This window comes from Echinops telfairi, unplaced genomic scaffold, assembly GCF_000313985.2.
Source record: "Echinops telfairi isolate 266 unplaced genomic scaffold, ASM31398v2 ScPeMD7_2;HRSCAF=8, whole genome shotgun sequence".
Lineage (NCBI taxonomy): Eukaryota > Metazoa > Chordata > Mammalia > Afrosoricida > Tenrecidae > Echinops > Echinops telfairi.
In genome coordinates, this window is record NW_022103898.1 from 55,233,310 (window position 1) to 55,249,224 (window position 15,915).

Consider the following 15,915-nt stretch of genomic DNA (forward strand, 5'->3'; position numbering starts at 1 on the left):
ACATCTCCTTTCACCCACCCCTCTGTTGTCCGTCCCCCAAAGAGGAGGTTATATGTAGATCCTTGTAATCGGTTCCCTCTTTCTACCTACCTTCCCTCCACCCTCCCGGTATGGCCACTCTCACCACTGGTCCTGAAGGGATCATCCATCCTAGATTCCCTGTGTTTCCAGTTCCTATCTGTACTAGTGTACATGCCCTCGTCTAGCCGGATTTGTAAGGTAGAATTGGGATCATAATAGTGGGTGGGAGGAAGCAAATAAGAACTAAAGGAAAATTGTATGTTTCATCGTTGCTGCACTGCACCCTGACTGGCTCATCTCCTCTTGGCGACCCTTCTGTAAGGGAATGTCCAGTTCAATACTACTTTTTTAAAAATTGGACCTTAAAAAAAAGTTCTAATTTAAATTTAATCCTCAGATTTTCCTTCTAGATAAAGGAAAAAGTATAGTAAAAGTTGATAACAATTGCTGTAGAGTTCTTGATGTTAAATACTTTAAAAATAAATAGCCCTACTTAGCAGCAATAATAAAAGTCTTCATCCTTTCCTGTTTCTGGAAAAGTAAAATTTGCTTTTATAATTGGCCTTTTAAAAATGAGTATATCATTGGTTTTAAAATTGGGAAAGATTAATTTTTTTCTTAAAACTTACTTGCTTTTCTTGTAAATTAGCACATTTCTAGCTATTTGCTTTAGGCTTCTAGAAATTTAATATTTACTATCTAGTATCTGGGAAATGAAAATTCTATATTAAAATTTGTCCTACTCTGTTAACTTTAGGCTCCAATACTGTGAGAACAGCCTGTAGAGATAATATTTAAGTGTGATGATTATTATTCATTCAATTTTCTGTTCAGGAGATATCCTTGTTAGAAAAGGTAAACTCCTAGGTACTTAATACTTGCTTTGATCATCATTAGTCTGGTTTTTAAATTATAATTTATGCCTCATTTAGATTACTGTAAATAGTAATGCAATACAAAGTTGAGATTTCATGATACTGTACACTACTTAGTTTACTTGTTTCTTTATTTAGGGTCCAAAAGGTGAAGCAGTTGGATCCATAACTCAGCCCTTACCTAGCAGTTACTTGATCATCCGAGCTACTTCAGAGTCAGATGGTAAATATGGTTTTTGATGGATTGATTTTGTTCCTATTTTTAAGTTGTTAAAAATATATTTTTAAGTTTCCTAAAGTTTTTAAGTGTTACATTATCCTTTGAGAATGTTTGTTGTTGTTGTTTTACTATGGCATTTGTAGCAGATGCATCTTAATCATAAATCATTTAATTGGCAGGAGTTAGCAGCATAGAATTTTCATCTCTATCTTCTGCTGTTAACAGATCTATAATTGGTTAATGTCCTTTCTGGTTATTTAATTATGTTTTGTCATTTAAAGCAATATTTAATATTGCTTATGTTCTATAATTAACAGTTATGAGGCTCTCAGACCCTGTTTTTGGTGGTGGTTCTTGTCTCACAAGAAAAATAATTCAAAAGAAAGAATTTCAAGTCAAATTAATTTATTGCAGACCTAATAATTTAGTACTTAATTTATGAGGCAAACAGAACAGCAGCAAAATGTATTTATCTAAAATCTAAAATCCTTAATTAATAATGGATCTCTTCACATTTGTCTCATAGTTTAAACTGCTCTACCCTAGGCAATGTTGTTAACTTTAGAAATGTATTTCTACAGATGATTCTTTTCAGCATAGACAAAAGCTTTTGGTATGGAAATATTTTACTTGATATTTTAGCAAATATATATTAATTTTAAAAGCCACTGACATTTTCCTTGTGAATATAATTCTGATTTTTCACTCAAAAAAAAATCATTGTTTCATTTAACTAATATAACAGTTATTGGCAGTACTGCACAGAGATTTTACTAATAATAAAAATGCTCATACAAAAAAGCTCATATATAGAAAATAGAGTAGATGTTTTAGCCTGCAGATAAATCTCCAACAAACAATTAAATATTATTCCATATAGCTTGTTTGCAGTAGAAACCTACTCCTGTATGTCTTAATGTACTTTTTCCTATTTTCAATTTATCCTGTATTTTAATGTTCTAAGGTTTTTAAAATAAAATACATTTATTTTAGGTTAGGTTGTACGTCCTACTGCATATTATATCTAATAAAACTGAAATCTTAGCAAGTTTACCTTCAATCTGTGTACTGTTAGAGAAAATGAACACTTTGGCTCTTTGTACACCTGTTAATCATTCCAAAAAAAGAGTTTCCCTTTAGACCTTAATATTATATCTCTTTGAGATTTAAATAAACACCTATGTAGAAACATTAAATATTTTAAATATTTTCTACATAGCTGTTTATTTTAAATAAAATGAATTTTCCACTACATGTTTCTTGAAGGTATTTGTTTGTGTTTAAAGTTAACAGTAAGCTAAATTAAGATGAATGCTATTTTTATAATTTTTTAATCATTCTGCTTATTGAATCTGTTGTGCTCTTCTAGGCAGGTGCTGGATGGATGCTTTGGAGTTGGCTTTGAAATGCTCTAGTCTTCTTAAGCGTACAATGATCAGAGAAGGAAAAGAACATGACCTGAGCATTTCATCAGAGAGCACACATGTGACTTTGTATGGCTTATTACGTGCTAACAATCTCCACAGTGGTGACAACTTCCAGTAAGTAGATATTAGCACAAATATGGTAATTACCTCCGAGATTGTGTTATTTACTAGATTCATTGGCAGCCCTCGAATTTTGTAGTATACGAAGGGATACCCCCCAAAAAAAAAAATTTTTTTTCAAAACCAAGGAATTAAATTTTTTTTTTTTTTTTACAAAACAACCCTATTACCTTCAGAGTATACTTAATTACACTTAATTCCTTTGTCAAATCTGCGATTCCATTTTTGGAAACATTTTTCAAACTCATCTGTTTGGAAGGCTTTTGTTTTTTCTTCACCTCTTCTATGTCATCAAATCACTACTGTTTCATGTCCTTCTTTATTCTCAGAAACAAAAAGAAGTCACTTGGAATGAGGTCAGGTGAGTAAAATGAGGCAAGAGAGGCATACTGTTTTTTGACAAGAAACAGCACACTGAAATGGCTGTGTGAACAGGCGCATTGTTGTGGTGGCAGAACCAGTCCCCCATCTGCCACATATCAGGCCTTTTTGTAGCACACTGTCATGCAATCTTTTCAGAACCTCAAAATATTCGAAATAGAAAGCTTGATTAACAGTATAACCTGGTGGAACGAACTCCAAATGCACTATCCCCCCCACATCAAAAAAATAAATGAGCATCGTCGTGATCTTTGATTTCACTCGATGAGCTTTTTGGGGGCAAGGTGATGATGGCATCTTCCACTGACTTGATTGATGTTTGCTTTCGGGGTCATAAGAATAGTGCCATGTCTGGTCACCAGTAATGACTTTGAAAAAAAAAGTCTGGGTTGCTTTGTAGCTGTTCTTTCAAAGCATAGCTTGTTTCCACTCCACCCTTCTCATTACCAAATGTTCTGTTAAAATTTGCTGAACCGAGCTCAGAAATAGTCCAGAAAAACGTCCCCCTCGCTTCAATGGTCTGTTGATGGTCTTCGAACACACATGCATGAATTTTGTCGACATTTTTGCCCATTCAGGATGTTGACAAATGTCCAGGACAATGTTTGTCTTCAGTTGACATATCACCATTTTTGGAACGAGAAAACTGCTCGTACACTTGAGTTTTCCCCATAGAGCTGTCCTTGAAGGTTTGTTCAACATCACACTTTCTGCGACATTTTTCTTGAGCAGGAAACAAAATTTTACAGCCAGTTACATCAGCCATCACAAAAAACAATGTTCAAGCAAAATCGCTTTTATGAAAAAATTCACTGTGACCAGAGAGAACCTTCCCAGGCTGTTATGCAACTGGGAGCACTAGCTCAGAGCAAGTTGCTTGATGCTAGCCCAACAGGAAAAATGCTTTTTTCTGTTTGTTTGTTTTTGGGAGGGGACCACCCTCATGTAGAGTACTAAAACTGTCATCTTTCTAAGATATGGATGGCCAAGGCCTCATTTATAATTTGGCTGCTCTTATAAGTGTAGGAATGTATTTAATTGAATACAGCCAATATGAATTATTTGTTTTTTACCCAAGTATACCTGTGCTCACTCTTCACCTGGCCTCTGTGCATCAAAGTCTCTCTGTTTTAGATGGTTTCTGCTCCTCTGTTATAACCCTCTATGTTCTTTAAGATCTTAAGATCACATCATATGGTAGCCTTTCCTATTCATAACAATAAAATGCAATCTGCCTTTCTGTTGAACTTCTCTGACCCTCTTCATTTGCAACTATATGATTGTTTGTTTTGGATCTTCTGATGCCTGATACCTGATCCCCATCAACACCTCATGATCACACAGGTTGGTATGCCTCTTCCATGTGGGCTTCGTTACTTCCCTGCCTGATGGCCGCTTGTTTAACTTCAAGCCTGTAAGACTCCAGGCGCTATATCTACTAATAGTTGGGCACCATCAGCTTTCTTCACCAAATTTGCTTATGCACTCATTTTGTCTTCAGCAATAGTGTCAGGCAGGTGAATATCATACAGCACCCATTATTAGAACAAAGTGTTCTGTGTGGAGGGAAGGTTTATGTAGAGGCCCAAATCCATCTGCTACCTTGATACTCGAACATATACATATATATACATAGATCAATTCCCCTATCTTTATATATTAACATATTTACATATATACATGTCTATATTTATACCTCTCTTTATTGCTTTTACCTCCTAACTCTTTCCTCTTTCCTTTTACTTTCCTCCTGCCCCACTCTGATGGTTACCCTTCATTCAACTCATTCATTCCTCTTGTCTACATTACAGTAAATCAGACCCATGAGACACTCTACACACTCCTTGCCATCAATTTTAGATCCCTTCTTGTTCCCCTTTCTCTGAGTTTGTTTGCTCACAACTCCCTTACACCACCACCACCGCCTCCTCCTTTCCTATGACCCCCACCCCCAAACCGTCAGTCCCATTGCTTTCTCCTCAGGATTGTTTATTCTGCCGATCTTATATAGAAAGACATATATATTTAAAAAAACCAAACCCATAAATAGGTCCAGGTCTATCTGCTGCCCTTCATGAATATCCCTCAACCAGGTCTGGGGAGGTCTAAGTACTGCCCTCTGGGTCAGTACTTTTGGGATTCCTCGGGGACTTCATGGCTTTGCTCCATTGCTGATCTGTTATGCTCTCTTCATGGTTTGCCCCACTGTGTGGGGGAGTCAGACCAGACCCACTTCCGTCACTGTCTCCAGTGTTGTCCTCTGTAGTGCTGTGGGCCAGTGAGAGGATGTCATGTCTCAAGCTGGGGCCGGCCCTATAGTCCTCTCTGTGCAATGTCTTTTCCAAGCGGGGATGTCACCCTCGATGCTTGGTAACACCTCCATTTCTGACCTTTTCTAGTCCGTTGAAGCGCTATATGAAGATTGATTTTAGTGCCAAGCACCTGTAGCTTGAATGGGATGAGATTGGGACAAGGGGATGTGAGGGGACAACTGATAAGGGAATTGACATTTGTTGAGCTCCCCTCTCATAGTTTTCACTATGAATCAGAGCCAACTCGATAATACCTAACAACAACGTAGTATAGACTCAGGAGAATTTAAAGAAGAGAGCCATTCATCTGGCTACGGATTTAGGAAAAGCTTAATGTGAAGGTTGGCATTTGACCTAACCTTTTCAGGATGGTTTATTTTTTTTGTTTGCTGTTTTGTTTTGATTTTGGATATTTCAAGGAGAGGATATTATAGGAAAAAGAAACTATATGCCATAAAGTTTAGAGACTTTTGGAACATGAAGGGGAGATATATGTACAGTAAAGAATAGCTCAATTTGAATTCAGAGTGAATTATAAGAACAAGAACACAAGTGCATGCTTGTGAATCTGAAGTGGGGCCTTGCTTGGGTCTCTGGCAGGTAACTTCAAAAAGCCTTCCTGTTGGTTCTTCTGTGAAGGAGAAGTGGGAGACGTTGGCTGTGAAATGTTTTGCTTGTGGGAATATCAGATAAATTGTTAACTAAGAGTCCGAATATTGATGCTTAAAAAATGGTTACAAAAAGATCTTAAAATCTTTAGTAATTCAGGACTTAAAAGACAATTGCCTATTACAATGATTAATGTTGTCTTAATGGACTTAGCTTTAGCAACAGTTGTTAGTCTGGCGCAGGACTGGGCTATGTTTTCTCGTATTGTACATGGGATTCCCAACCTATCTGTGTCCTTCCTATACCTCAGTTTAATCTCCCCTTCTCATCCACCCAGATGAAAATGGCAGGGAAAAAAATCCTTAAGAGTATTAGATTAGCCTCATATAGCCAGGGATAGAGGGAATGACCTGAGAGTGGGGGAGGGAGGGGGAGGGTCAAAGAAATGGTGGAGGTGTTTAAATGTGCTTGTATGATAAATATTTAGCTCACTGATAACAAGTGGAAAAATTGTGTGTGTGTGTGTAGTTGAAGTTTTTCCCTTGATTTTTAATGCACCCTCTATCTTTGAGACATTTTCAATAAACATCTCTATATTGGACGATAAAAAAAAAAAAAAAAGAACAAGGGTCGAAGAATAGCAGATGGAGAAAATAAGAATGGAAAGGGAAGTTCGGACCTTAGCAGAGGAATACTTAATGTCATGCTAGGAAGTTTATATTTTATTCTATATGGGTCGTAGAAAGTGATATAATGAGGAAGACTGCTATGTACCGTTCGTTGTCTGAAGAGTAGTGAGACAGAAAGGAAGACTATTGTGATAACCCTAGGTGATTGCTAGTGAAGGTTTCAAATGGTGTGGGGACTATAAGGAATGAGAGGAAGTAAGTGTCACAAAAGTAGAATCGGTACATTTATTCAGTTATGTGACAGAAAATAAGCTATGAGTACACAAAAGACTTATAGAGGTATAAATATAGGCATGTATATATGTTAATATATAATGATAGGAATATAGGTTTGTGTACATATGTTTATCTGTTAAATATTAAGGTAACAGATGGACAGTGGCCCTCTAATCAGTCCCTCCCTCAATGCAAGAACTATGTTCTAATCTGACATCCTGTGATGCTTACCCTCCTGACACAATCTCTGAAGACAAAATGGGTGCATAAGCAAATGTGGTAAAGCTGATGGTGCCCGGCTATTATCAGATATAGTGTCTGGGGTCTTAAAGGGTTGAAGATAAACAAGCAGCCATGTAGCAGAGAAACAGCAAAGCCCACATGGAAGAAGCACACCAACCCGTGTGATCATGCGAGGTGTCAATGGGATCAAGTATCAGGCATCAGAAGATCCAAAACAAACAAACAATCATATAAATGCAAATGAGAAGGGTCACAAAGAAGGAATGAGTCAGCCAGGTTGTGGTACAGTGCCAAACAAACACACGCAGTCCTCTAATTCTTAAATGCTTCCTCCCCCTCACTATCATGACCCAGTTCTATCTTACCAATCTGTCTATAATGGAGCATGTACACTAATTGACACAGATAAGAGCTCTTGACACATGGAATCCAACACAAATAAACCCCTCAGGAACAGTAATGGGATTAGCAATACGATGAGAGTAGGGGGAAGAAGGGAAAGAAAGAGGGACTGATCACAAAGATCAAAGTATAACACACACACCCATGGGGACAAACAACAGAAACATGGGTGAAACACTGACAGCGGACAGTGTCAGATATGAAAATAACAATAATTTATAGTTTATCAAGGGTTCACTAAGGTGGGGAGGGAGGGAAAAAAGAGCTAATACCAAGAGCTCAAGTAGAAAGAAAATGCTTTGAAAATGAGAATACCAATATATGCGCAAATGTGATCGATACAATTAATGTATGGATTGTTATAAGACCTATAAGTGCCCCCAATAAAATCATTTTTAAAAAGAAGACGAAAATGAGCTAAGATAGAGACCATGCCTTCTAGAGATTGACAGTGGACTTGGAGGCTTCTGTGTTTTTATGATGTTGAACAGAGGACAGTGGAGTTGACAGACTAAGATGGATGAGGAAAAAAGACCTAGCAATCCACTTCTAAAAAGTAGCCACTGAAAACCCTGTCATGGGAATGGTTCAGGACTATGCAGTGTTCTGTTGTTCCTTTGTGCCCGGATGAACATGCTTGATAAGCCGCTAACATCAGCAAATGGGAAGGATGCAGAATAGCAATTGTAAGCTGCTTTTTTTTTAAATTTAATCATTTTACTGGGGCTCATACAATTCATCACAATACATAGATCAATTGTGTAAAGCACACCTATACATTTGTTGCCCTCATCATTCCCAAAATTCGCTTTCCTCTTGGGTTCCCGGAATCAGCTCGTTTTCCTTTTTTTCCCTTCCCTCTCCCTCTCCCTCCCCAACCCCCCTCCCCCATGAACCCTTAATAATTTATAAATTATTATTATATCTTTTCTTACACTGCCCGGCATCTCTCTTCACCCACCCCTCTGCTGTCCATCCCCCAGAGAGGAGGTTGTACGTAGATCCCTGTGATCAATTCCCCCTTTCTACCCCCCCTCCTTCCCTCCTGGTATCGCCACTGTCACCCCTGGTCCTGAGGGGTTCATCTGTCCTAGATTCCCTGCGTTTCTAGTTCCCATCGGTACCGCTGTGCATCCTCTGGTCTAACCAGGTTTGCAAGGCAGAATTGGGGTCATGGTAGTTGGGGGGGTAAGCTGCTTTTTAAATAAATATGATTGTAAATGGTGAGAAAGAAAGCATTACCCAAAAAATGAATTTCTATTAAAGTTCCTTGTTTTGAAAACCCAAACAATGAAGATTTTGGAAAATGAAAACTAAAATAGGTACCAAATAGAACATATTTTCTGTTCTATTCCCCTGTCTTGGTATTGTCAAAATGTCAATTATATAAAGGCAGCATATATTTGCTTGTAAATTGTTTAATGATCATCCATGTATAATTTTTATGTTCGACCCACAGATACTTCTAGAAATAAGAAACTTCTAAATAATTTTGATTTTGTGATTTTTGATTGTTTGCCTTTTGTGAAAATTATTTAATCACTCTTAAGTAGAAGTAGCATTAGGCATAGCAGACCTGGGCAATTTTAGACTATCAGTCCATTCATTAATTTATGTCCATCCTTTTAAGTTGAAATTTTCCTATTTGAATTCTCCCTGAATTTTGCTGCAAGATTAAGCCTATTTGTCAAGTATTGACTAGAGTTGACTAAGACCTTTGGTAGCATTTTTTGCCGTTTACTAATCTATAAAATTAGGATAGTAATGTTATAGAACATACTATTTTGAGGATTAAATGAATTAGGCTTGTAAAATACTTAACTGTCTGGCACATAGTAATTCTCAAAAGTTAACTGTCATTCTTATTAACTATTTTAACCTCTTCTATCTATCCCGATTTCTTTTCCCTTAGATTAAATGACAGTGAAATTGAACGACAACATTTTAAAGACCAAGATATGTATTCTGATAAATCTGATAAAGAAAATGATCAGGAGCATGATGAGTCTGATAATGAAGTGATGGGGAAGAGTGAAGAAAGTGACACCGATACATCAGAAAGGCAGGATGATTCCTATATTGAACCTGAGCCTATTGAGCCTTTGAAAGAGACTACCTACTCTGAGCAGAGCCATGAAGAACTTGGAGAGGTAAAACTCTTCTTTTCAGAGATTTTGATTTTCTAATTTGGGGAAAATTTTTTTAATGAAATTACTTATATTCCTGAAAGACAATATTTATGTGCTATTTTATTTTTTTAATTGCAATACATTTAAAATATATTAGAATTTTTAAACAACTAAGCAGAAATGCTTGCTTATATGACAATATAGTCTGTTAAATACAAAGTATATACTTTCTTTACATTTACTATTAAAATACTTACCATTTCATATTATAACCAGGTGTAAAGTAAACCAGAAGGAAACTTGAGTTTCAAACTTTGTTAATATTGCTAGCCTGTAGAAGAAAGAGTAATATAGAATATTAGAGCATTTTTTGTAATGGTTCTTTTATATATCTTAATAGCTTTGTCTCTTGTATTATCTTTTAAAATTAAATTTTATACCTATAGACTGTGTTAATTGACACACTGCTTACCAGCCATGAATATACTTGTGTGTTTATGCCCAAACATTGCTGATTTGTCTCAAGTTAAATCGTGTTTGCACTTACAGTTTATGCAGTTTGTAAACCTGAAAGCAATATAAGTTTTTACAGCAGCTGACTGCATGGGATAATTTTGGCTTGTAATAGCCAGTTTGCAAAGTGTCTGGAATGTTTGGGAAAGTGCAACTTTAGTCTCTCCTTATCTGGAGCAAAATAGAGTATACAAAAATCAAAGACACATGGAAACAATTAGTCCAAAAGGACTAATGGACCAAACAGACCTCAGCCTGCCTAGCCATGTGACCAGAAAAACTAGGGTGATAGTGTTAATAAAGAATATTGAATATATCATGAACTGCTAGAGAACAAATAAATCTGTCTTGGGAGAAGTACAGGCAGAAGCATGGGTAGCTGAACTTCTCTTGTACTTTGGACATGTTATATCAAGAGGGAGCAGCCTCTGGAGAAGGAGATCATGCTTGATTGCATGAGATTCAGCAAAAAATAGATGACCCTCAATGAGACAGGTTAACAGAATGACTACAATGGGCTGAAACATAACCATGATTGTGAGGATGGTATAGGACTGGGTAATGCTGCATTATGAACCAGAACAAACCACCAAAAAATTATAAAATGTCATAATTGTGTATCCAATTGGCAAAAATGGGAGAAATGCATGGATGTGAAATTGTTAGAAACGGTTTAGGGCAACTTAGCAAAACATTTTAATAAAATATTTGGCTTAAAAATTCCTCTTCAAGGCAAGTATTAACAAATAAAAGAAAGAATACAAAGATATTTGTCATGCTGCTTATGATATGAAAATGTGACATTAAGAGGGGAAATTATGAACAAATAGGTCATGTTACACTTTGAACAAATGGGTCATATAACCTTTATAATGGTAGAATACGATAAACGTATTCTTGTGGAAAGATGTAGGGTGTTGTTTTTAAACTAATAACTGGAGAGAAGACTAAAGTATGAAGTAACCAGAACCTTAAAACAGTATTCCTGAGTGGTGGGTGCAGTATGAGAGAAGTTTGATTGCTTATCTGAATTTTCTAGAATAAATGTTAAACAGCCCTAATTGCAACATAATCATTTCAAATGTTTAAAATAAATAAATCCTGATTAAGGAATAAAGGTTAAACAAGTGTAGCTTAAGATTCTAAGCATGAATAGAAAGCAGACAGCTGCTAGAATGATGACATTTTGACATCATTGCTCCTTTAATAAACCGGTAACAAGACTCCTCGTGGAGTCCCTGGGCCTCTGGTGTAAGTGACTGACTGCTGCCCTGCTAATTGAAAGGTTAAAGATTCAAAGTCACGCAAAGATGCCTTCAAACTACAGAACACAATTCTATTTTGATACACATGAGATTGCTATGAGTCAAAATCAACTTCTTGACAACTGGCCACCTTTTTTCTTTTTTTAAAAAATTTTGAAAGACTCATTATAAAACACCCATGTAGGCTTGGCTCCCACATGTCAGGAAAACTGCTTATTAAAAATGAGTGCTGACATTTATAATTTTGAATGTTCATTCATTTGAAATCATTTTTTCTCAAACATTTGTTCTTAAATCTAAGGCACCAGTTGATCTTAATTTTAAAATTATGTACACAAAGAAATTAGCAGTAATTGTCTCTGTGGACATTCTAGAAAGACAGGAAAGCAGTAAGAGAGTTGTATGTTTTGTCTTCAGAGGGGGCTGTTTCCTTTTTTTAAAAATTGTACCACACCATTATGTATGACACCATCATTGGTAATTGTGCAAAAAACAGGATCTTGTGCAAAGGTCTTAATAAAAACAAAGTAAAAGTTACATTTTATCAGTGGGGGAAAAAACAATGGTTGAAATACCCTGTGGAGAGTATATATATCAAACATTTTTGTGTCTAAATAATATATGATTAATTTTGTTCATTGCTAAAGGCAGGTGAGGCTTGTCAAACAGAAACTGTGTCTGAAGAAAACAAAAGTCTTATCTGGACATTGTTGAAACAAGTCCGCCCCGGTATGGACCTGTCCAGGGTAGTTCTGCCGACGTTTATTTTGGAGCCTCGTTCTTTCCTGGATAAGCTGTCTGATTACTACTATCATGCAGATTTCCTATCTGAGTAAGTAGACTCTTTATTTCTTTAAACAGGAGATACTATTTGACTTGAGACTTTCTACATGCTATTATGCCTTGCCAAAATCAGGCGTTAATGGTGTATGCTCCCTCGTCCTCACTTCTTTAATTGAAATGAACAAAAGCATGCTTTCTGCTTTGCCAAAATGTTTCCATCTATGAAATTGACTTGCGTGACAAAATTGACAAGTTATGCCTTACCTAACAACATTGCTTTTGCAGGCTTCTCTAACCGGTTCACTGACCTAACATGGGCCGTGGTAATTGGTGTTGGTTGTTCTGTCCAAGCCCTCTTCTAAGTTCTTACCTGGGACTGTTGCTTCTTTTTAAACTGACCATTCCTACATGCTTGGAGCATGTGCCACTTACTACCACCAGCGTGTCCCTGGATATACAGCCTTTTGGCATAGCTGTCTACTCCCTACTCTAATCTCCACTTTTCTTCCTGCCAGCTCTATCCACATGTGATTCTAGACAGATGTAGGCATAAAGGAATCAGGAGAGAACTGTCCAACTCATCCCAATAGTTTCATGGAGAAACCTTAAAATATAACAAATTTTCAAGTCTCACCTGATGCCCCATTGCAGTGGCAGTGGTATTTCGAGGCACCGTGTTTTTGAAGCTATTGATCTCTCATAGTGTACCAGATATTTTAGAACCTGCATAATTTCTATATTCAGGTTTTTTTCTATTGTTTTAATGAACATTGCAAAAAATTTTGAGGTGAGTCAAAGGACATTTGACAAAATGGAGAATTTTTAAGACATCATATGATAGACAAAGTGCTTATCTTGTTAAAAATAAAAACAACTCCTAGATATTGAGATGAAAAAGATCAACAGCCTAATAGGAGAAGGAGTAAAGAAATGACCAGATGGTTCAGAAATAAAGAAATGGAAAAAACTCCAAAACATTGTAAACCTCATTCAAAATAAAAAATCCACAAGCTACAGTAAATACATTTGTTCATCATATTTACAAGTGGTCCTTAAAAGAAAAAACAAACAAACAAACAAGCTGCCCTAAAACTTTCATACCCCAGCTCAGCCTTTTATCTTCTTACAGCTCTTCTAGTTTGTTTCAGAGATTAAAATAGCATAATGCACTTCTGGGAATCACTCCTATAGCTATCACTATCCACTTAAAATATATGTAAAATTATTGCAATGTGGTTCTCAGTATTCAATAATTGGATATAACTTAAATATCTGGCTCTAATGCACGAGTCAGTAGAGTAGGGTATATTCATCCACATATGAGAAAGAACTCTAAACTCAACTGAAAGAACCTCCAGGATTACATTACATAATAGTATGTCTAATGTGCCACTTTTTTTAAGCAAAGGAAGTAATGTTTTGTCTTAAGTAACATTCTCTATTTTACCCTCTAGGCAAGCAATTCTCAACCTATGGATTGTGTGACCCCTTTGGGGGTCGAATGACCCTTTTACAGGGGTCGCCCAATTTATAACAGTAGCAAAATTACAGTGATGAAGTAGCAACAAAAATAATTTTATGGTTGGGGGGGTCATCACAACATGAGGAACTGTATTAAAGGGTCACGGCATTAGGAAGGTTAAGAACCACTGCTCTAGTGTAAAATATTCATTGCAATAGCTATACAGAACTCACAGACAAAATTCATGATCAAAGGGTTTAATAAGGAAGTTAACAAGTTGTAAGGCCAGTGAGAAATGCTCAGGATAGTTGGTTATCAGAACATGTTACAAAATTCTTTCACTAAATGCCCAAAGGGGCATGCCACTCTGTTGTAAGCTTCAACCCAAAGGCACTAAGCATAAGTCAGAAAACCCAGCTTCCTGAATTAAGTGCCACTTCATAAGCCAGCCTCCTGACAGAAGCACGCAGCTTTACTTGCTCCGTGGGCTGGGAAGTTCATTTCACGTCTTTTCCTCAAAAATCACCACATTAGACCATATAAAACATGCTTCCAAAATACAAATTTCTTTAAATAAGACCAGTAACTAAATTACACAAAATGAAAACTTCACAATGAAATTACTGCTAACATACACAATATTTCACACAATTTACCACCATAGCAAAGTGACAGAACTGGCAGGTAAGGTGCAGCTCCTGATAATTCCTCATTTAAAATGAAAATTGTACTGTTACACATAGTTTGCTCATTAATTCTTCCATTTCTATAAGTTATTTCTTCTGTGTTTTTACCTAGGGACTGAGAAATTATATAATCTTATACTTAATGAGAGAGGTAATTTGCCAGGAAGAGGCTGACATCAGCTTCCTGTCCTCCTCTATGTATACAGCACACTCACCACTTAGCATCATCATCTAACTAGTGTCAGCAACTGACTATGAACTTAGCCATGTAGACATGGTTCTTCACTGTTACCTGGAACTGAAGCCCTCTAAATTAATTGTAAATGGGACTGCTTGGTCACTGTCCATTATTGCAAGTGCTAGCCAACACACAGTACGTATGTTTCAGAATTTATAAGGTATTTTGTTGATTTTCCCCAACCACTATCAGATCTTTTTCAGGGAACTCCTAGCAACATTTAAGGTTCTTCAGAACTTAGTTGAGAATCCTTGGTTTAGAGAATAAAAAACAAAACAAAACTTTCATATAAGACATAGGTAGTATCTTAGAGTATGCAGAAAATTGGGAGAAAAAATTAGATTATGAAAAATGATTCTTGGGATTAGATTTACATCGATGTTTTTGTCATCTCTTTTAATAGGAATTATACTTTCTAAATAAATTACATTACTTGGCTTGATAAATGAACATTTTTGATACATTTTGTACTAATTTGAGTTTACTATTTTGTCATTTAGGGCTGCTCTTGAAGAAAATCCATATTTCCGTTTGAAGAAAGTAGTGAAATGGTATTTGTCAGGATTTTATAAAAAGCCAAAGGTAGTGCTCTTTTAATTTCTTTAGCTTTGATAGCTTTATGCATTTATTAATAATTATAGTAACGAATCTCCTTGAGTTAGCAAAATTATACATGGCACAATCATTTTAGATCGGTGCTGTGGTTGAAGTAGTTTGTTCTGCTCCATGTTACTATGGCGCAGTCTCTGTAATGGATGCTTCCCACATGGCACAGTTAAGTTTGTTTTGGCTGGTTTAAATTATTTTGTGTCTTCCATATTTGTAATTTGAAACTTGTGTGTTTTTTACTAGGGACTGAAGAAACCATATAATCCTATACTTGGTGAGACTTTTCGTTGTTTATGGATTCATCCCAGAACAAACAGCAAAACTTTTTATATTGCTGAACAGGTATTAAAAATACATGTTACACAGGGCATCTAGGACAGATAAACCCCTCCGGACCAATAATAAGAGTAGCGATACCAGGAGGGTCAGGGGAAACTGTGATAGAAAGGGGGAATCGATCACAAGGATCTACATATAACCCCCTCCCTGGGAGACAGCAACAGAAAAGTGGGTGAAGGGAGACGTTGGACAGTGTAAGACATGACAAAATAATAATAATTTATAAATTATCAAGGGTTCATGAGGGAGGGAAGGAGGGAGGGGGAAAACTGAGCTGATACCAAGGGCTTAAGTAGAAAGAAAATGTTTTGAGAATGATGATGGCAACAAATGTGCATGACACAATGGATGTATGTATGGATTGTGATTAGAGTTG

The 15,915-nt window shown here is 36.4% G+C and overlaps 1 protein-coding gene across 1 annotated transcript in view; it reads left to right on the forward strand.

Annotated features, from left to right (window-relative positions):
* The window catches only part of OSBPL8 (oxysterol binding protein like 8), a 211,778-nt gene that overhangs the window by 168,765 nt on the left and 27,098 nt on the right, over positions 1-15,915 (forward strand). The window contains exons 8-13 of the mRNA XM_045288746.1: positions 1,035-1,119; positions 2,486-2,657; positions 9,428-9,665; positions 12,070-12,254; positions 15,092-15,173; positions 15,444-15,542. Of these exons, the coding sequence (XP_045144681.1) occupies positions 1,035-1,119; positions 2,486-2,657; positions 9,428-9,665; positions 12,070-12,254; positions 15,092-15,173; positions 15,444-15,542 (861 nt within the window). The remainder of the gene's footprint in view (positions 1-1,034; positions 1,120-2,485; positions 2,658-9,427; positions 9,666-12,069; positions 12,255-15,091; positions 15,174-15,443; positions 15,543-15,915) is intronic.